The 22,706-nt window shown below is 42.5% G+C and overlaps 1 protein-coding gene across 17 annotated transcripts in view; it reads left to right on the plus strand.

Annotated features, from left to right (window-relative positions):
* Positions 1-4,468: 4,468 nt before the first annotated feature.
* The window catches only part of LOC118367026 (muscleblind-like protein 2a), a 36,893-nt gene continuing 18,655 nt past the window's right edge, over positions 4,469-22,706 (plus strand). For 7 of the 17 annotated variants that reach the window (XM_035749965.2, XM_035749964.2, XM_035749969.2 and 4 more), the window contains exons 1-2: positions 6,071-6,310; positions 10,242-11,020. In XM_035749965.2, coding sequence (XP_035605858.1) covers positions 10,847-11,020 — 174 coding nt within the window. In that variant the 5' untranslated portion in view covers positions 6,071-6,310; positions 10,242-10,846. Of the gene's footprint in view, positions 4,735-4,862; positions 4,991-6,069; positions 6,311-10,241; positions 11,021-22,706 lie in introns of those variants that run through there. The other 10 variants (XR_008090208.1, XM_035749968.2, XM_035749974.2 and 7 more) reach the window with 4 other exon arrangements.

The raw sequence follows: 22,706 nt of genomic DNA on the forward strand, positions 1-22,706 counted from the left end.
TTTTCAAATTCGTAACATATATGAATTGTAATTTTTAAAACCATACGAAACGGAATACATACCATACGAAACATATCATACTAAATGGAGTGTCTCGTATTCACATACATAATAATATGACATTTTCTGAGACCAGGTTGCAGCCACCGAATAGGCCTACCACAGAGGGGAAATACTATTTTCATGCCACTTTGATAACGAAGTGACTTAGCAAAAATGCTCTCCTAATCTGCTACAAAAATCACTTTGTATCGAAGTGGCGTGAAAAGAGTGTGTACACCACAGAAAGCCAACAGTTGTCCGGTGAATCCTCCCTTCATGCAAAAGGAATAGTGATAGGACATTTCAATGCATTTGATAATAGAACATAAAAAAACATTAAGTAATAATGAATGATTCTTTGATGATGGTCAAGTTCATCATGTAGTCCTGAAAAACAGACAGGAGGAGCATGACATCTAGAGGACATATACTGAAATTGCATCTGTTTGCAATATGATTGATTCATTTTTATGAAGATATTTTGATATTTCAAATACACTGAGCCAAAATAGATTTTATTTTGTTTTTCATTTTCAGTCAAGCTATTAAGTCATCCCAACCCATTTTTGTAAAAATGTCAGTGCCTTATGTTCTGGTAAGAATAAATAATATTGCAGAATTACATCTACATGTGATGCATGGGTTAAATTCTAAAGTAATCGTTGACTAGATTTGCTGCAGTTTTTAAACATATAACTTCACATTGCAAGTACAACAAATACAGAATCTTGTTGTGATTATTAAAGTGGTCCTTTTTTAAACCACTAGATGGTGCCTAATATCAGAAACTGATTCTGAAGAGAGCAGAAAAGTCATGTAATTGTATTGTAGTTGATGGAATTAATATTATATTAAAACCTGATAGTATAATACATAATTTTTCCTCGCATCTGAGCAGTATCAAACAATATAAGATACTGTAGGCAATGAAGACTGGGAAGTTTATATCACAGGCAATGACTCCAGTAGGCAGATGTATGAAGTGATGTTTATGGCTGTGCTGACAGGCACCGACAAGTGTAGGAGGGACCTGGGCGCTAGACAGCCATCCCTTTCACAGTGACCTTCTGCCCACCTTCAGATCGGCTCAGGATAAATCAGAAGGTCTGATGCAAATGCTGGAGAGATAGTGTTGTCCTCTATTCCTATTTCTATGCACAGTACTTCTTCCTTCATCTCTAGCAGTCTACTGTATGTATCTCACTCTTAGTCTTTCACACATTATCTCACACACAGAAGAAGAAAAAAACACACAAACACAAAGAGACACACAGGTTTGAACAGACTTCGTAGGACCTTACCCTTTTATCCAGTTATCTCGTCTCAGAGTTGTATTGCTTGAATTTCTTGGATCTTATTGATTTGAACACATCAACTGTGAAAATTTTCAGCAATTGAACAAAGAGATAATGGTTAAGGTCAAAGAAATCCAGCACAACCATGACTTCTGTTGAATAAAGAATGCCTCAAGGTTGCTGCTATACTTCGATACAAACATCTCCAGAGTGTGTAGCGTAAGCTACTATCAAACTAGGAATGTGACAAGCATTTCGCTACATCCGCAATAACATCTGCTAAAAATGTGTATGTGACCAATACAATTCGATTTGATGATAGAAAAAGGCATTACCTCAATTATCAGTCATTCAAAAAGATGGTATAATTTGTTTTTATTGTTTGAACATTTAATGACAAATAATTGGTTGATTTTACACAATGTTTTATCTTGTAAATTATCTTGAAAATGCCAACGTAGCACACTAAGGAAGGATTATTCCGTTTGATGCCCCAACAAGTCCAAAGAATAACCCAAGGGTGGCTGTTTCCACTCTCATGCTTCCATATCTCAGTCTGTTTGACTGTGACATTTCTCCAGTCTAGAAGGGAGCAAGGTTGTGACCTTTCCACATACAGCTCTGATGTCTCTGCTTCATTCTTTTTGAAGGGGATAGTCAATATGACAAGATCAAAGATTGGACCTCTCCTGTGAGTCAATATTTAATCTCACAACTGTATCAAATGAATGTGACATCTGAATCTAGAGTTTAATAAAGGCACTAGGATGGAATGAATGGAAAGTCATAGTGCTAGAAGTTTCATAAATAATTTAGCCTGCTACTTTATATAGCAAATAAACATACAAACCATCATACAAAATAAATATATTGTCTTTTGATGTTGGATGTGACCAAATGCTGCTGTTGATCAAGTTAATTAATAAACCATCAATAAAAGTTTTAATTATCACTGAAACACTGTATAGATGTTTGATCAGTCCCCTTGGTAATTCCAAGTCTCCTCCCAGACCAATTAGCAGAGAAAGAACCACATTAGCACTGTGCCTCATCCAAAACTAGAACTCTCTGCATTATACTATGCTTCCCTATCAACTATACGGTAATAGACGCTGGAAACACTTCTGTCAGATTTCCAGATTCATTGTGAGTAAACCACTTTACAGCAGAGTAGAATTTACATGGCTGTATCATTTGATAGCTCATTGCGCTGCTGTATTGCCCACCTCTGCTTGCCAGCCACATGGTTGGCATGGAGGGTGCCAGGTTGTGGAATGGCCAAGGTAGTGGAGCCTGGTCAGCAGGCTTCCCCCCACCACCAGTCTGGCATTCCAGTCGGGTCCTCTTTTTTCTGATGCCTACAACAATATTCAACACATACCACTTTCAATTTAGTGGAAGGAATGTGTTTGTCTCCTTAAATACCTCCATAATCCCATATCTGGCACTCAATAAATGACAGGGAAAAGAGATGGTCCATGGTTATGTGACAGAATATAGGCGGGTCTGTCACAAGAGATTAAATAATGACAAGGATGTCCTGTGATTTACTGACTAGAAATGGACCAGCTGTGTGTAAATGTCCTAACAAGCCAGAGTCCCACTAAATCCTCACAATATTCCTCAGATCATTTTAGAAATGTCACACGTATATGTGGTGTTCTGCCTTGTAGATTTCCATAGATTCATAGGTTGGCTAATTCGATACCTCATTTGTGTGTGATATCCTCAAGAACAATGTTAGGATTGATACATTATGTCCAGCTGCTGGTGTGTGTCCTGCATGCATGTGTAACAGAATGGCCACACAGTGGCTACGCATGCATGTCACAGGAAAAGTACAGGGTTGATAGATTTCAATGGCCACTTATCCAAGGTTAACAAGTTTACAATGCATACTAAACCCTTTCCTATACCCAATCTACCAGATAATTTCATTACTCAATTTGCCTGACTGATAATCTATTACACGTCCTCTCTGAAACCTATTTCGGCATAGGCCTAGCTATTTGTCTTTTTATAATCTGTCAATTATAATCTTGTGAGGGTTATGATGTACTAATAAATGATGGCATTAATGAAAATGAATTATAATGTCACATAATGTGTGTGTCTGTTTGTAAATCATTTATATGAATAATTATGATCCGTTTCAGTAGGCTAGATGCGGATAATCCACCTTCAGGTCTAATTGTATTTTTGGGGGTATTGTTGTAAGTAAGCATTTCACTGTAAGGTCTACCTGTTGTATTTGATTTGATAAACCTATAGAGGCATCGACACAACATCCCATCAATCAACAAGGTGCAGCCTTTATCTTATCCACATGGTTTGGCTCTGGTTTTCTATGGCCTGCTGTAGATCTATTCTGTGATGACCTTGAGTGTTATGCCGGGTCAGGAGGACGCTTCACTTGCTCTTTATTCCCCTATGGCCCAGGCAGACTATGAGTGAAAAAAGAGCATCCTTGTGAAGAAAAGGTTAAGATTTCAACTACAACATGTACATTCAGATCTAATCAGTGTGAAAAGATTATTGAAAGGTCAAAAGTCCTATCTTCTTGTGGCATGGATTTCTCTATTCTGATTTATTCACCTACGAATTTCACGCAATAAATCCGTTTTGATGCTTTTGAAACATCCCATAGTACAAGGTCTATTTTTTATGTTCAATCTCTAGTGATGAATACTATGACTAACAGATGAATAACACGAAATGAAGTGTTTTATACATCCCAGAAAACGAGGAAGAACGCTGGCTTGATTTTTTTGGATGAGAAATCCTTGTATTAAAACCCTGTAATAAACTAAAAATCCCGGTAATTTTCCTCACGGTTCCATTGCTGTTCCCTTGGTAACAAGCAAACCCTTGCCCTTCTGGAGCCTCCTGACATTCGCTTGGAACGTACCAAGCTGCTGTGGGGAGATCTGTAGATTTCCATTTCACTAATACGTTTTTTTTAAACCAAAAATTGGTTATTTTAAAAACAAATAATAACGTGCCTTATCTTTTAATCTTCAACGTATATTTATATTCCAACGAATCTTCTAGATGTTCCAATTTTCGTACGCACATTGGCACAGAGTGGCATTACGTTACCCCTTCAAATAAATCAAACTGGCAGTCGTAGAGCGAGCTGTCAAATGCTTGTTGCTTGTTGTGTCAAATCCGTGCTAGCTACAAAGTAACGAAGATAAATCAAACACCCAGTTACTTTCTTCTGAAAGTGGTTATAGCTCATCTATAGCTAGGTAATACGACAATAATTAAGTCGACCGTTGAAGGTTGAACAGCACCTGTCCTCTCCACATTTTGTTTTTCTCTGTTCCATGGTGCTTTCTACCCTGGCTGCGTGACTGGTGGCTTGCGCTGGGGAACGAGTCGTCCTGATGATGAGGTAAGCAGGTAGAAATGCTAGCTTCAGCTTGTCAGTGTCCTAGCTAGCTCGCTATGTACCCAAATATGTTGCGTCATGTATTGCAGGTTAGGAAAAGTACCTAATAACAAAGTGTTATCCCGAAGACTTAAATGGGAGTGCATGCAGTCAGAAACTAGCATATTATGTTTGTCATCAGAGAGGAAGAGGCGAAGCGAGGCTTTACTCCACCCCAAAATGTATCCACGAAGACAAGACCATGAAGTAATACATTTAGGTACGGTGGTCAATGAGAGTGTCGAATTCGGTCAACGACAAAAAAATGAGTGCTAATTTGCTACGTGGGTTTGATCGAATATACGTTTCTTAATGGTTAGGTTGTTACGAATGCAGCGTTATAAAAGTGGACGCACGTGGCATTTCGTCAAGTTAAAAAACGACTTTATTTTGGAGTTGTGCCTGTTGTTCACATGCGTATCTGCCCTCATTGGCTAGAATGGTCCTATATGACATCGCCTCCCGCCTGCATTCCATCTTTGAGGACGTATTTTCATTGTTAGAGCGGTCACTCGATTATCTTGTACATATAATATAAAATCTTTGTTTTCATGATAGCGTGTGCTATCTATCAAAGTTCCAGCTGCAGTAGCTAGCTAGCTAGCTGTGATGGTGGCTCGTTCACGGACTTTGCTAACGTTATATAGCCAGCCGTAGCCTATTTGCTTACTACCTACTGATGGCTGGCTACTGTGAACGTTAGCTCCCAAGACTTCAGCCAAGTTACTTGTTTATTGTTGGTACAGTGTAGATAGCTAGCTATAAACTCAGATCACATTACAAGTTACTTTGATGTCACTTGCTTTTTTAAATTCAGATTCAAAGAAGGGGGAACGACCTTTATTGTGATACCTCATTTTTAAAGAAACAGGTTAAATAGAGAGAAAGATAGCTAGCTTGTTTTCATAATGTGTAATGTCAAATTGTTTGCTTATCTTTATGCAATTTTCAGTGCAATCATTATAACTATTTTTGTCCTCTTGAGAAAGCATAGTGGAGAAAGTAGGCTCTTATGTGTTATTACACATCCACTATTTTGTTTATCAATATCTGTACATGATTATATTAATTAGTTTATAACAGTGAACAATAATAATTCCAAACCAAAGGAGGAATTATGTTAAGACTTGGGTCAAGATGATCTGAAATAGCAGAGCATACAGGTTTGCATTAGAGTATCTGCAGCTAGCCTGGTTGTCTGTCTGTCTGAGCTTTGCAGCCAGTACACAGCAAATCCGTGCCTGATCTGCTATTGGCCAGAGAGGGCTGGGAGGGTCTTCCTGGAAGCGGAGGAGCAGGCAGGAAGGGGGTGGCTGGAAATGTTTCAGCGAGAGAGTTAAGCAGACAGTCTTTTCCTCCACTGTCGTGGAAAGAAAATCCCTGTCTAGGCATGGGCCTGAGCACACAGCACTGAGAAGGGAATGAAAAATATACACATGGTGATTATCTTTAGACAGAAAGTAATTAGAAGAAGTCGGACTACCGACACAGACTCTGTGGTGGATGTTAGAGAGACTGAGGAGCTCCAGCACTGCATGAGGTAAGAGGATTTTTTCCCTTGGCTGCTCTGTTTCCTGACTAGTTCATAAAGGAATTTGCTGCATTATGCTGCATACCATGCGGTGAGAGGGAGAGATAGGGGACTTCACTCGTAGAGGTGGTTAGAATCTGCTTCACTGATCATGCTCCTCTTGCAGTTACTGCTTCTTCTATTTGCTTTTGGTTGGCTGTTCCTCTTTATTATGTACATTTAGCTGGTTAATGTTGAGAGTTTACTTCTCCCACACTGCCAGCAAAGAACAAGGTGCTCCCTTTACGCCTGCTCTGCAATTTCCTGTGGCGTTTCACCACTTACCCAGTCTGTCTGTCGTATGTCTGAATGACTTCCAAAAGTGTGTGTGTTTGCACAAGGTTCATAAGAGTGTTAACTCTTCATCAGATCTAACACAGAAAAAAAACACCAAGAAAAGTAACTTGAGAGGGTCTGACACAAATAGAAAAATGGAAAGGTCTTCCTAATCCCCCTTCCCAATTCAAAGTTTGAGTTTGGGCCCGGGGACAGTTTTCTTCTGTACTATCCTATTGACACATTTTTGAAGTTAGGCTACGAAATTTTTATGTTGTACGTTCCATATTAACGTTGCAACATTCAATTCCGTACTTTACAGCCCTACATGAATAACAATTTCTTTTTCTATTTCGACTCAAAACCAGTAGTTCCAGCCTGTGCTATTTCCAACTGTTTTGGAAGTTATAGGCTACATGTTTTTTTCCCCCTGAATCCAACTAAATTACAGCGCACACTGATAGGAAGGATCTATTTTCCTCTCACATTTGTTTGGTCTCACTGGTGGCTAGACTGCTGTAGATAAGTACTGCAGATTTTCTCATACAGCAGTGCAAATTGAGCCTTAGTAACTAACATGAAGAAGATAATTAAGGTCGTGCCAGTTCAGTTGGTAGTTGAAGGCTATTAGAATATGAAGTGCATATGCTTTCTGATTCAATAAATTGCTGCTTGCATTGCCCATGGCTGAAAGCTGGATGGTTTACAATAGTAACCTCTGTAACTGTTAGGCCCTAGAGCTGGTTGTTCATCCCAGGCGAACAAAACAGAATGTCAGGGTTAACACTGACCAAACTAGGCCATGAATCCATAGATGCGATAACGAGGTAGAGATACAGGAACAAGGCCATACAGTTACATGTCAGGATATTTTTAGGACGATTTATTGTATCGTTTTGACAATATTGCAATATTATTTTTGTGCTAGTTGGTTGTACTCCATTATTCTTCCTTCATAGCTTGTCCTTCATCTTTTTAAAATATATAGCCAATTTGTTTTCAGCACATTTAATTCCATGACTGGTCAAAACTTGTTCTGTCAAGGCTCTCTCTTGTCCTTCTGCAGAAGAGATATGGTGAGCAATATGTTTGGAACAATGAATCGTAATTTAATCACAGTATAATATAACATATATAAACAATAACCTAAATGTAGGCTAATTTTGCAGGGGGTATTGAGATTCGGGATCTTTCCCCCCACGGCATCTTTCTCCCATGCGTTTCCATGGCATTACCACTGTTTTGGTCGAGTTCCGTTGACCTCTTTACCGCATCTATAGATTGACCTAGACCTATTTTCATTTGTATACGCAGCTAATAATTTAACTCCCTTAATGAAAGTAATGATACATTTGCCAAGACCTCTCACATGTCAAATTGGAAACAATATTTTCATGATGAGTTCAGTCTGTAGGAAATGTAGGCTATTTTTTCACCAAAGTATCATTCTCTGGGCCATGGGATTATTCAAGGCTCTCCCTTAATTTGCATTTTACAGCTGCCTTTAGGGCATCCAACTGATTTATAGGGAATAAGTATAAACAAGAATCAAAACCAGGGCTACTGCAAAACAGGATGAGTCTCTCTCTCTCTCTCTCTCTCTCTCTCTCTCACATTGACAACCTTGTTACTGAATTCACAAGTGTTGCAGTACAGAGCCTCCCACACTAAGCTAAAGGGCTAACTATTGAGTGATAGTGTTGCATTTCTATATTTCTGTTGCCCTGATATGTTTTGCCAATAACAACAAAACCATGCTCACTTTTACGAAATTTATACAGAATATACAGAAGATTGTAGGACTCCTGTTTACAATAGAATAATACCTCTCATGAGAGATGTGCAAGTTTACCTTCTAATTGATTAATTACAAGTTATTTAAAGTTGCTTCACAAAGTACCAGACATCACAATTACCCCAATTGGAGAAAAGGATGTGGAATTAAATAGTATTTTTTTTCTTTGACGTGATGTCCTACTTTTTCCCCCAAGGCCATCAGCTAGAATTTGAACGATATTGTTGCTGCACTTTAGTCATTAACTGGACTTGTAGGTAGCCTAGGTATCAATTGAATTTATCTTCAACCCTTTGTTTATGATGTAGCGTAAAACAATGCATTCAGTAGTCTAAGCTTACATAAGAGTCAGAAATGTGGGTATAGGACAATGTAAAAATGAATAGCAGACATGCCCTGTACTGTAGGCTTTACCTCTCTATAGGTTTTACCTCTCTGTCCCCCTTCAATTGTTGAATGCCACATTGCATCATGCTGACATTGAGGCTAAAATTGAATTCTGTCCTTCCATCCAGGATGTCAACAAAATTGATATCGCTGCATGTTATTATTAGACTCAGTCCCCAAGGCCTTCACACTGTTTGGGGTTCTTCTCCTAGTGTACCCCCAGCAGCTCTGGCTCCCGCCAAGCATATTTATAATGTGGTCGTATTGGACTTGTCTGTCTGAATAGAAAGGCTGTCCGGGGATAAATACAGTGCCGAACATAGAGTGCATGGAATTAAAATTTCATAAACCGAAGGCCGAATACAGATTCAAGGTCAGAAGCATTAATCAGTCAAATATATCACTCTGATTGTAGGAAGAAGGCTGCTGTGCGGGTGGCTGTCAATTAAGACACAGGCCCACGTCACAGGCTGACATTTGCAATAGCCTAGCTCGTAGGATTTTAGCACAGGACTATGGCGTAGGCCAACAATATCCCACGGGAACAATACTCCACCACCTCAAATGACAGTTTAGCAGTTTGAGGGGGGGACTGGACTAATATGGAGAGGTCACAGGAGTGTTATAGGCACCTCCCTACCTGTGTCCTATAATCTATCATGCCTCATCAGCGTTATCCTAGACGCACATTTACCCAGGCTGCCAATAAGGATCATATTATATTGTCCGACATAGTAAGCCTTTTAAGAATAGCCCTTATGTAATTTTGGCGTTTGCAAATTTGCATGCCTCCCTCTACTCATCCTGTTTATTTAGCTCTTATTGTAGACTAACTGATGTAGACTGTAATTATGTCATTAATGGTATTGTGCAATTTATATGTAGAGTTGACAGGTATTATTTCAGGAGGACAAATTACATTTCATACACCTTTTTGTATTCACTTTCCCCAAATGGGCTTGCCTTTTACCAGATCTGAACATGAGTTAGGACTAGGCTAATTGCAAAAGGTCTCAATTGATATTAGCCTATTCATTACGTATCTTTCCATAGAAGTCGAAAGTCCTTTGGGAGAAAAGGAAATTAGATCCTGCCTTGAGTGGTTGATTATTTTTTTAATGATTTTCACAATTATTTTGTTCATATAGATGGATGTGTATGTCCATTAGATGGGATGTAATGGAGGTGGTTTACTCATACTGTATGGTCCTATCATAGAGTAGCCTACATCATTTTTTAAAACACATTTGATTGCTTGACACAATTCATCATGATATTTTTAACCCAAGCTATGCTGTTGCCATGCCTCAGTTTGTGAAAAGAGCCCATAGCAACTCGAGCAGTATAAAATGGAAGTAGGCTAATAGTATAGTAATAACAAGAGCACTAACATACATTATTTATAAAAGAACTAGGCTAACCTAACTCTTTCCTATCTTCCAGATCACCAACAGAAAGTGCCTTTCAGACAACATCTCCAACTTGAACCTGCTCTGTGGTCCATATGTGTATGGAAAGCCAACGCTCCCTTTAAGGCCAGGTCTGAGCTGTGACAGGGGATACCTCAGCTGCAAATCTTCAGTAGCCTCCAATTCATTTCTGAACAACTCCAGTGACTAAGAAATCCAAGAGGAAAGCATTATTGTGGAGAGGAGAACTGTCAAAGCACAAAGAGCTGACAAATTATAACTTGGCAAAGTCAATACCAAGCACATCTTCGAGCTCCATTGCCTTGAAATACTATTGTTGAGAGTGTTCTTGTCAGTGGAGGTGGAGAGACACTTGGGGGTGTCACAGAGCAAGCCCCTCAACCTTTTCAGAGGTCTGCCATAGGTGCAATCTGATTGATGAGTGATTGATCATTAATCGATTAGCCTTCCTCCCGGCTTATGATGCGAGGGCCTGTCTAGTTGCTACATATGATTTGAGAACTTTTCAAACACAAATAAAACAGAGCCAAAAGTTGTGAACTTTTTTACGTGAGGCCATTTTTGAGTTAGAGTCAACTGATATATTGAACTTGCAGCGTTCAATTGGAACCTCTTAACATGGCTCTGAATATATCTTCGATAAGAGACACAAAATGGCTGACATTGGAAGTTTGTCGGCAGTTTCAGAGAGGAACTTGCTCAAGGAGTGATGAGGAATGCAAATTTGCACACCCACCAAAGAGCTGCCAGGTTGAAAACGGAAGAGTTATTGCCTGCTTTGACTCGCTAAAGGTAAGCAATGTCATGCACCATTCTTCTGTTAGATTCATGATTCTTTGCCTTGTGTGCTGGGAGAACTGTGTTAGGCCGACCTAGGAGCCAACACAGATAAAGAGATACTAAATTGTTTATTGTTAGGAAATAGAGACAGAAAACCTCTGCAGTTTGCTGTTTCTCTCATCCCACTAGACATCCCAGTGCCAGGTACTGTTTTTTCTGTTTATTCTAATCCAAAATTGACATCCCCCATGGGGTGTATATAAACTATAGCCTAGTGCTGGCTTCCAGTGGGATTACTGCTGATGCATTCTCCCTCTCACCTCAGTGGCCCTGGCTGTCTGTGGCTGGGCCTGGGTTAATCCACAGAGAAGCTCTCACAGCTCTCACCCCTCCCCCCGTGGATTATTCTTATGTTCAATCATCTCCTTATCTCCGCTGGCCAAAGGGCCTGGTCCCTATCGGTCAAGGCTGGTGTTCCGACAACCATCAAGAGGAATTGATACAAAGAACCTATTTTTCCAAAGTGCCTCTATAGGTTTGAGTCCTTTATTAAGAGGGTGAAAATGGGTTGCTTTTGATTTTGCCCATTGAATTTTCACCTCAAGCCGTTAATGGAGATGGCGATAGTGTTGCAAGTTACTTTTTGTTATTGCTATGGATGGCAGGACATTTAGGGCCTCACTAGTTGCCCAGCCATTAATCTTAGAAAGAGTCACACACTGTTGCCCAAGCTCCTTCCAGAACAGTGCAGTCATTGAGCTGCTTGTCCTCCAAGGCTTGTATCTACCAACCATGCATCTAATGTCTTAGCCTACTTACTGGGCCCTCGGAGACTGGAGCCATCACACCACGAGGCTGGTGATTAGAACCTGGGGGGGAAAGGCTGCTCAAGACTCATAGGTTCCTTCAGAACAGAGACTTGCAATGGATTTTAGTTTGAGGTGAATGTGGAAGAGGCTTTACAACTGGGGGCAGTATATTGAGTGTAATACTCCTGCTCCAAAAATAAATGATTTGCTTAACTTTTCAGTTGTTTATTCTGAAATATTGTGGTGGGCTAGGGTACATTAATGCCCTCGGCAAACAGGATTAAAATCCTCTCTGGCTCAACCCACCCACACACGCTTCATTTCACCCAATATTGTCTCTATTGTTATGTCACAGTTGCTCTTGTAATGAGGGTTTTTTTTGACTATAGGGTTTCATAGACTGCACTTCAACTGATTTTAATGACACTAGGCTCAATGTCATCACTTCTGTTCTGCACATCACTATAGCAACTGAGTCTGTCCAGCCTCTGTCCTGAAAGGGGATACTGTAATGCATGCTAACTTGTTCATTTCTAAGGTGAATTGATTTCCTGATGCAGTTCAAGTGAAATATTGATTCATAATCAGGATTTTCATGTGCTTGCATCAACCACTATCTGTGATGATATTAAGTGATACATCTCAGCCTAAAACATGTAGGCCTATGATTTCTATATGGACTGTTCAGAGCACACAGGAGAGAGAATGAGAGAGGCTCTGTTGTTAGCTGATGGAAGGGGGATGGGAAGAGACTGGTTAGAAAATATACAAATGCCTCAGTCATGTGATTATGTCACGATTTGTTCTGCTGAATAGCCTCTTGTCTAAGAAGAGTTCCTCGAGTGTTGTCTGTAACTGACATTCCTATTGGCTCAACTTTGACAGTGGTTTCCGCTGTGATTTAGCCCACATTTTCCCTAAAACATATTGATGTGTTCTTTAGTAAACTGAATGATAGGCTAGCCATGTTGGCCCACTTTTACAGTTTTGATGTCATATCATATGAACAAAAAACGTGTTTGTTCAGCTTGTGGATTTGTTCTGTTGTTTTCATAAGTACCCCTTATCAACCTCTAGCTAAAGTACTTTTGGAGGTGAACCGTTTCAATAAAACACTGACTGGAGCTTAGGCTTAAGTCTGAACAACTGGTGAGGCAGCATCTCTTATGCATGTCACATGTCTGTTCTCCTGATTCACCCTCCTGCCCTAACATGCCTAACCTCATTTTGTGCATGTGATTCCACTTTCCCCAGCAGCAACAAATGCATGACAGTAACTACTTTCTCATGACTGGCTGCAAATTGACGAGAAAGGCAGACAGAAACTTGTGTTGTCCACAGATTTCCCCCATCTTTTCCGAATCGTCTGCATGAGAAGCTGTCCTTTGCCTTACTGACCTGCCGATTTCCTCGCCAAAAATAGGGATGGGCGTCAGGCCCTGTCTTTCCCACTGCTCTCGGCCTAAACCAACACTGCTGTGTTGGCTGACTGGCTGGGGCTTGGCTGTCATTCATGATATGGCTGAGAGGAGCTGTTTCCTGTGGGCTGGTCCCAGGAGACTGTGCTGAAGCTGGGTCAGAGGAAGCCTCTGAAGACAGAGAGAGCAGTGAAGAGAACAGTGCTGCTGATGCCTGGAGCTAAGCTCGATAGCTTCCTAGCTTACAGAGAAGTAGGGTGAGACGTTATGTGGGCTATCACATATGATTAGGAGCTCAGCTGATTAGGAGCTCAGCTCAGCACTACATTATCACCACTTGATGCAAAGGCAGTGAGTAGGAAATATCAAATTCAGTTGGATGGATACTTAATTCGTTGGGCCTTACCTAGGTTAGCCTACATGTTTAGCCTACTAGGTGTAATCACCATATGCCAAATAGCCTAGCTATGGCACTTTCTGGAAAGATGAAATCTAGGCCATGCGTTCATTGTCAACTGCAGGGGTTTTCAACCTTTTCTTGCCCAGGGATCCCCTCCCAGGCAAACTGGCGACCCAGGGACCCCCATCATACGTTAGCAAAAATATATATTTTTCACGTCTTTATCATGACACAAGGCGAGACCCAGATGCAGACACAGGAGGCAGATGGTTGGAGTATAAGATGTTTAATGATCCAAAAGGAGTAGGCAAGAGAATGGTTGTGGACAGGCAAAAGGTCAAAACCAGTTCAGAGTCCAGGAGGTACAGAGTGGCAGACAGGCTTATGGTCAAGGCAGGCAGAACAGTCAGGCAGGTGGGTACAGAGTCCAGAAACAGGCAAGGGTCAAAACCGGGAGGATTAGGAAAAGGAGAATAGCAAAAAGCAGGAGAACAGGGAAAACATGCTGGTTGACTTGGGAACATACAAGACGAACTGGCACAGAGAGACAGGAAACATAGGGATAAATACACTGGGGAAAACAATTATAATTATAGGACTATTTCTTTCTATACGATTTGTATTTCATATACCTTTGACTATTGGATGTTCTTATAGGCACTTTAGTGTTGCCAGTGTAACAGTATAGCTTCCATCCCTTTCCCTCGCTCCTACCTGGGCTCAAACCAGGAAAACATCGACAACAGCCACCCTCAAAGTAGCGTTACCCATGCAGAGCAAGGGGAACAACTACTCCAAGTCTCAGAGCAAGTGACGTTTGAAACGCTATTAGCGCGCAACCCGCTAACTAGCTAGCCATTTCACATCGGTTACACCAGCCTAATCTCGAGAGTTGATAGGCTTGAAGTCATAAACAGCTCAATGCTTGAAGCACAGTGAAGAGCAGCTGGCAAAACGCACGAAAGTGCTGTTTGAATGAATGCTTACGAGCCTGCTGGTGCCTACCATCGCTCAGTCAGACTGCTCTATCAAATCATTGACTTAATCATAACATAATAACACACAGAAATACGAGCCTCAGGTCATTAATATGGTCGAATCCAGAAACGATCATTTCGAAAACAAAACTTTATTCTTTCAGTGAAATACGGAACCGTTCCGTATTTTATCTAACGGATGGCATCCCAAAGTCTAAATATTGCTGTTACATTGCACAACCTTCGATGTTATGTCATATTTACGTAATATTCTGGCAAATTAGTTCGCAATGAGCCAGGCGGCCTAAACTGTTGCATATACCCTGACTCTGCATGCAATGAACGCAAGAGAAGTGACACAATTTCACCTGGTTAATATTGCCTGCTAACCTGGGCTTCTGTGTATTGATTTTAAGAAAGGCATTTATGTTTATGGTTAGGTACACATTGGAGCAACGACAGTCCTTTTTCGCGAATGCGCACCGCATCGATTATATGCAACGCAGGACACGCTAGATAAACTAGTAATATCATCAACCATGTGTAGTTATAACTAGTGATTATGATTGATTGATTGTTTTTTACAAGATAAGTTTAATGCTAGCTAGCAACTTACCTTGGCTTCTTACTGCATTTGCATAACAGGCAGGCTCCTCGTGAGGCAGGTGGTTAGAGCGTTGGACTAGTTGGACTAGTTAACTGTAAGATTGAATCGTTCTGCCCCTGAACAAGGCAGTTAACCCACCGTTCCTAGGCCGTCATTGAAAATAAGAATGTGTTCTTAACTGACTTGCCTAGTTAAATAAAGGTGTATAAAAAGACAAATCAGCAAAATCGGCATCCAAAAATACCAATTTAAGATTGTTATGAAAACTTGAAATCGGCCCTAATTAATTGGTCAACCTCTAGTTGAGACTATGCATCTTAAGGTTGTCTCCAGGTCCTGATTAGCTCGCTCCAATTGTCCGTTCGATTGGGGATGGAATCCGGAGGATAGACTGGCCGATGCCCCAATAAGAGGTCAGAACGCCTTCCAAAACTGAGATGAGAATTGAGGACCCCGGTCGGAAACCATGTCCGCTGGGAGACCATGGATCTGGAAGACGTGCACCATGAGCTGGGCCTTCCTTGACAGAGGGTAGTTTAGGGAAAGGGATGAAATGAGCGGCCTTAGAAAACAGATCCACCACTGTCAGAATTACGGTGTTGCCATCAGATGGGGGAAGCCCAGTGACAAAGTCCAGAGAGATATGGGACGAGGGATGAGGAGGAACCGGTAGTGGCTGAAGAAGGCCAGAAGGAACTTGCCATGGAGTCTTGTTCTGGGCGCACACTGTGCATGCGGCGGCGAAGGCAGAGACGTCCGGAACCATTGTGGGCCACCAGAAACATTGTTGAGGGAAGGCTAGGGTACGGTGGGAACCAGGATGACAGGTTAGCCTGGAAGAATGATCCCATTCCAGGACCCGGGACCGAACTGAGTTGGGGACAAACAACCGGTTAGCCGGGCCCCTTTCATGTCCAGGCTGGGAGCGTTGTGCCTTGTGAACCAGGGTCTCAATACCCCAATTCACAGTGGTTGCTAGGCATGAGTTAGGGAGAATGGTTTCGGTGACCGAGGGTGTGGCAGAGGAACTGTATAGGTGAGAGAGAGTGTCAGGCTTCACATTTTTGGACCATGGGCGGTAGGAAATGGTGAAGTCGAATCTGGTAAACAACAGAGCCCACCGTGCCTGCCTGGAGTTAAGGCGCTTGCTGTAAGGAGATATTCCAGATTTCTAAGGTCGGTTCAGACCAAGAATGGCTGTTCTGCTCCTTCCAGCCAGTGCCTCCACTCTTCCAATGACATCTTGACCACCAGGAGTTCTCGGTTGCCTACATCATAGTTCCTCTCTGCAGAATTGAGACGATGAGACAGGAAGACACGGGGATGAAGCTTTTGGTCCTGGGCAGATCGCTGGGACAGGATGCCCCCCGCTCCAACATCCACCTCAACCACAAATTGATGCGACGTGTCCGGATGGATGAGGATGGGTGCTGTTGTGAACTGATGCTTCAGGTCCACAAAGGCTTTGTTGACAGCAGGAGACCCTCTGAACGGTACTTTGGGAGAAGTGAGTGCCGAGAGGGGCGCTGTCAGGGTGCTGTAAACCCGAATTAAGTTTGCAAATCCTAGGAAACGTTGCAACTGCACCCTTTGACGTAGGTTGATGCCAATCCACCACTGCTTTCACCTTTCCAGGATCCATCTGGACATTACCCTCAGCAATGACATATCCTAGAAAAGCGATTGTAGAGCTGTGGAACTCACACTTCTCAGCTTTCACGAACAGTTGGTTCTCCAGGAGGCGCTGAAGGACCTGCCCGTGTAGAACGTGTTCTTGGGTAGACCGGGAAAAAAACAGGATGTCATCAAGGTAGACGAACACAAAACGTTTGAGCATGTCCCGGAGCACATTGTTTACCAAAGCCTGAAAGACAGCAGGGGTGTTGGTGAGTCCAAACGGTTGAAGGCTGTCTTCCACTTATCCCCTTCGTGTATCTGAACCAGGTGGTAGGCATTCCGAAGGTCCAACTTGGAAAAAATGGTGGCCCCCTGGAGAGGTTCAAATGCCGAAGTGGTAGGGGGTAACGATTTTTGATAGTAATGTCATTCAGTCCCCGGTAGTCAATGCACTGACACAGGGTCTTGTCCTTCTTCTCCACAAAGAAAAACCCTGCTTCTGCAGGAGATGCAGACGGACAGACGACCCCAGTAGCCAGAGACTCCTCTATGTACTCAGTGGAAATGACAGAAACATCCAAAGCCTTGCTGACGCCCCGAGGAAGACGTCTGGGGAAAGGCTGTGCTGCTTGAAGACAGTGGGAATGGCAAAATGGGCTCCAACCCATGATGGAGCTTGTGGTCCAGTCCATAACAGGGTTATGTTTTTGAAGCCAGGTAAACCCCAAGACAACAGGAACATAGGGAGATGCAATGAGGAGGAACTGTATGGTCTCACTGTGGTTACTGGAAATCCGTGACTCCACCTATTGAGCGGCCGTCCAGTGCACTGGCATCCATGGGAATCGAGAGCAGTTGAATGGGAATACCTAGCTCAGAAGCAATAGTAGTATGCATAAAACTTTCATCCGCCCCAGAGTAAATAAGCACTCAGAGACTTAGATTGTGCTTGTGCTGTGGGGAGACCAAAGAAAGGTGTGCGGGTGATGGGAATTAGGGAACTCCCAGTCTGACTCACCAAAGTACTTGTACCCACCAGACACAAAGGTTTCATAACAGAGCAGGTAGGTATGTAATGTCCTGCCCCTCCACAGTACAGACAACAGTTGGAATTCAACCTACGTGAGCGTTCCCCAACCGATAACCTAGCTCTTCCCAATTGCATAGGCTCAAGAGAATCCAACTCAACCATCGTTGATAATTCACGAGGGAGCTCAGGTGGCTTCTAATCCTCTCGGGAAAACTGCCTTCAGGAACTTCCGGATTCCTTTAAAAGTGAGCGACCCATAGCGGGTGAATGAGTGTGCCTGAGGCCAAGCCTCCTCTCACTCCTACGTTCCCTTAAGCGTCCATAAATTTTAATGGTGAGGGTGATGAGGGAGTCAAGATCCACCTGCAATTCTCGACCTCATCCTTCACCACCTCGGATAATCTGTGAAGAAAGGTATCGAAGAGAGACTCCAGATTCCAGGAACTCTTGGCGGCCAACGAGCGAAAATCAACCTTGTAGTCTGCCACACTATGGGAGTTGAGTTAAAGCAAGAGGTTTACTGGCCGCCTCGCTCCCAGATTCCAGAGACTCAAATACCTTCCTCACCTCTACCATGAATTCCTCCAGATGACAACAGAGGGTGGATTGTTGCTCCCAAACAGCCGTAGCCCAGGAGAGCGCCCTTCCCGACATTAGCGTAATAATACACGCTATCTTCGATCGGTCCGAAGGGAACAAAGATGGCTGTAGCTCAAAAATAAGCGAGCACTGAGAAAGAAAGCCCCGACAGGTACCAGGATCTCCAGAATATCTCTCCGGAGGAGGTAAGCAGGGTTCTCAGGGATGGCAGACAGCCTATGAGTTAACTCCTTAATAAGCTCCATAGTAGTTCTTGTGCCCAAGGAGGCGAAGGGCAGTATTTGAGAATGCTGTTCAATGACTACAGCTCAGCGTTCAACACCATTGTGCCCACAAAGCTCATCACTAAGCTAAGGGCCCTGGGACTAAACACCTCCCTCTGCAACTGGATTCTGGACTTCCGACAACAATAGACAGCCTATAGGGAGGAGGTCAGAGAACTGGCAGTATGGTGCCAAGACAACAACCTCTCCATCAATGTGAGCAAGACAAAGGAGCTGATTGTGGACTACAGGAAAAGGCAGGCCGAACAGGCCCCCATTAACATCAACGGGGCTGCAGTGGAGCGGGTCGAGAGTTTCAAGTTCCTTGGTGTCCACATCACCAACAATCTATCATGGTCCAAACACACCAAGACAGCCGTGAAGAGGGCACGGCAAAACCTTTTCCCCCTCAGGAGACAAAAGATTTGGCATGGGTCCCCAGATCCTCCCAAAAGTTCTACAGCTGCACCATTGAGAGCATCCTGACCGGTGGCATCACCACCTGGTATGGCAACTGCTCAGCATCTGATCGTAAGGCGCTACAGGGGGTAGTACGTATGGCCCAGTACATCACTGGGGCCAAGCTTCATGCAATCTAGGACCTACATATTTGGCGGTGTCAGAGGAAAGCCCATACAATTGTCAGAGACTCCAGTCACCCATGTCATAGACTGTTTTCTCTGCTACCGCACGGCAAACGGTACCGGAGCGCCAAGTCTAGGACCAAAAGGCTCCTTAACAGCTTTTACCCTCAAGCCATAAGACTGCTGAACAATTAATCAAATGGCCACCGGACTATTGCATTGACCCGCCCCATTTGTTGACAGAATCGTCATATAGACACTGAAACACATTGATACATTATTTTACTGTAGTAGGGATTATTCTGCCATTGAAATCCTTGGACTGGCCGCCTAAGAGTTTTTTCAGGTCGCCTAAGTCCAAACAGTGTAAAAATATATATATTTGGGGGGATGCTTTCAATGTTGACTTAAATGATTAAAACCTGCTATAAATTTATGTAGAAAATATAATGCAGATATAGTTTTAAATAATATCATCTTTGAGAACTAACAATCACCAAAAGTCAGGGAGAATTGAAAATTCCAAAAACAATACATTTAGCAGTATAGATTTTGATATTATATTTGAGCAAAATAACATAGCATTAGCTATGGCAAAATGTATAGAATTTCAGGAAATTTGTTTTATAACTGATTTTTTTTTCTCTTACCTCCATGGCAAAATATTTAGATTTGCAGGAAATGTGCTTTAAAACCGCAAACATTTCTCAGCTCCATGGAGCTCCAATTTGTAGAATTGTAGAAAATGTCTTAAAAATTCCAAAATTGCTCTACACCACCAAGGTGGGGGCGTCCATCACCTAAGACCTCTTTTGATACAGATCAAAACTTTAACTATACCCTTTGTATGTCTCAATTCCTCAGATTGTGCGAAGAGCAGAGCCTACTAAAATGGTCATTGCAATTTCTGGATCCTTGGCACATCCCTACCCTACCCTACTTAACCCTAACCTTAACCATTTTAAATGTCAACTTCAATGGGGTAGTGACATCCCAAGGATCCCGGATTGCACGGACCCTACTAAAACAGGAGTATCAATGAACATTGATTCTGGTGGATGGCATTGCGATACCACGTACCGCTATACTCGCTGTCTAGTCTGTGTTTTATAAATGTGCAATAAGCATAAAACACAATTGTATAAGCAATTGGCAACTCATTCTCATTCTGAGAAATAAAGTAGGCCACTTGATTTCAACATCTGAACAAAGTGGATAGGCTAGCACACTGTACAAACAATTGGAAATGGAGAGACGGGTGTGTTCATAACAATTCAACTGTTCTGCCCTGTTAACTAGCAAATAGATCCAAGTTTGCTAAACTTGAAATACACCTCATGACCAAAAGTATGTGGACACCTGCTCGCCTGCTCGTCGAACATCTCATTCCAAAATCATGGGTAAATCATGGGTATTAATATGGAGTTGGTCCCTTCTTTGCGGCTACAACAGTCTCCACTCTTCTTTGAAGACCTTCCACTAGATGTTGCAACATTGCTGCAGGGACTTGCTTCCATTCAGCCACAAGAGCGTTAGTGAGGTCAGGCACTGATGTTGGGCGATTAGGCCTGGCTCGCAGTCGGCCTTCCAATTCATCCAAAATGTGTTCGATGTGGTTGAGGTCTGGGCTCTGTGCAGGCCAGTCAAGTTCTTCCACACCGATCTCGACAAACCATTTCTGTATGGACCTCGCTTTGCACACGGGGGCATTGTCACGCTGAAACAGAAAAGGGCCTTCCCCAAACTGTTGCCAAAATGTTGGAAGCACAGAATCATCTAGAATGTCATTGTATGCTGTAGCATTAAGATTTCCCCTCACTGGAACTAAGGGGCCTGAACCATGAAAACAGCCCAGACCATTATTCTTCCACCACCAAACTTTACAGTTGGCACTATGCATTGGGGCAGGTAGCATTCTCTTGGCATCCACCAAATCCAGATTAGTCCGTCAGACTGCCAGATGGTGAAGCGTAATTCATCACTCCAGAGAATGCGCTTCCACTGCTCCAGAGTCCAGTGTCGGCGAGCTTTATACCACTCCAGCTGACACTTGGCATTAAGCATGGTGGGCTTAGGCTTGTGTGCGGCTGCTCGGCCATAGAAACCCATTTCATGAAGCTCCCGACGAACAGTTCTTCTGCTGATATTGCTTCCAGAGGCAGTTTGGAACTCAGTAGTGAGTGTTGCAACCGAGGACACTTGATTTTTATGCGCTACGCTCTTCAGCATTCGGCAGTCCCTTTCTGTGAGATTGTGTTGCCTACCACTTCGTGGCTGAGCCGTTGTTGCTCAGAGACGTTTCCACTTCACAATTAAAGCAACGGGGAAGCTCAAGCAGGGCAGAAATTTTACGAATTGACCTGTTGGAAAGTTGTCATCCTATGAATGTGCCAACCTGTCAGCAACGGGCGTGGTTGAAATATCAGAACACTAATTTGAAGGGGTTTCCACATACTTTTGTACATAGTGTATAAAGATTAGCTGGCAACTCACTAGCACGTGGGCTTGTGCTTCAAATCAAATTGTATTGGTCACATACACGTGTTTAGCAGATGTTATTGTTTCTAGCTCTGACAGTGCAGTAATATCTAACAAGTAATATCTAACAATTTCACAACATATACCCAATTCACACTAAGTAAAGGAATGAAATTAAGAATATATAAATATATGGACGAGCAATTTCAGAGCGGCATAGACTAAGATACAGTAGAATAGTGTAGAATACTGTATATACCTATGAGATGAGTAATGCAAGATATGTAAACATTATTAAAGTGACTAGTGTTCCAATTATTAAAGTGGACAGTGATTTCAAGTCTATGTATATAGGCAGTAGCCTCTAATGTGATAGCGATAGCTATTTAACAGTCTGATGACCTTGAGATAGAAGCTGTTTTTCAGTGTCTCGGTCCCAGCTTTGATTTCCCCTGTACTGACCTCGCCTTCTGGATGATAGCGGGGTGAACAGGCAGTGGCTCGGGTGGTTGTTGTCCTTGATGATCTTTTTGTCCTTCCTGTGACATTGGGTGCTGTAGGTGTCTTGGAGGGCAGGTAGTTTGCCTCCGGTGATGCATTGGGCAGACCGCACCACCCTCTGGAGAGCCCTGCGGTTGTGGGCGGTGCAGTTGCCGTACCAGGCGGTGTACAGCCTGACAAGATGCATCTGTAAAAGTTTGTGAGGGTTTTAGGTGCTAAGCCAAATTTGAGAGATTGTTTTAGATTTTAGGTGTTTTAGGTGCCAAGCCAAATTTGAAAGATTGTTTATGAGACCTGTGCTCATTTTCTTAAATGCCTGCTACAAGAAGTTAGTCATTATTAGTGAAAGTGCATTATGCGTGGTTCCGGTTAAATTTGTAACAAAAAGGGCATTTTCATAGACTAACTTAAAAT

The sequence above is a fragment of the Oncorhynchus keta genome, chromosome 34, assembly GCF_023373465.1.
Source record: "Oncorhynchus keta strain PuntledgeMale-10-30-2019 chromosome 34, Oket_V2, whole genome shotgun sequence".
NCBI lineage: Eukaryota > Metazoa > Chordata > Actinopteri > Salmoniformes > Salmonidae > Oncorhynchus > Oncorhynchus keta.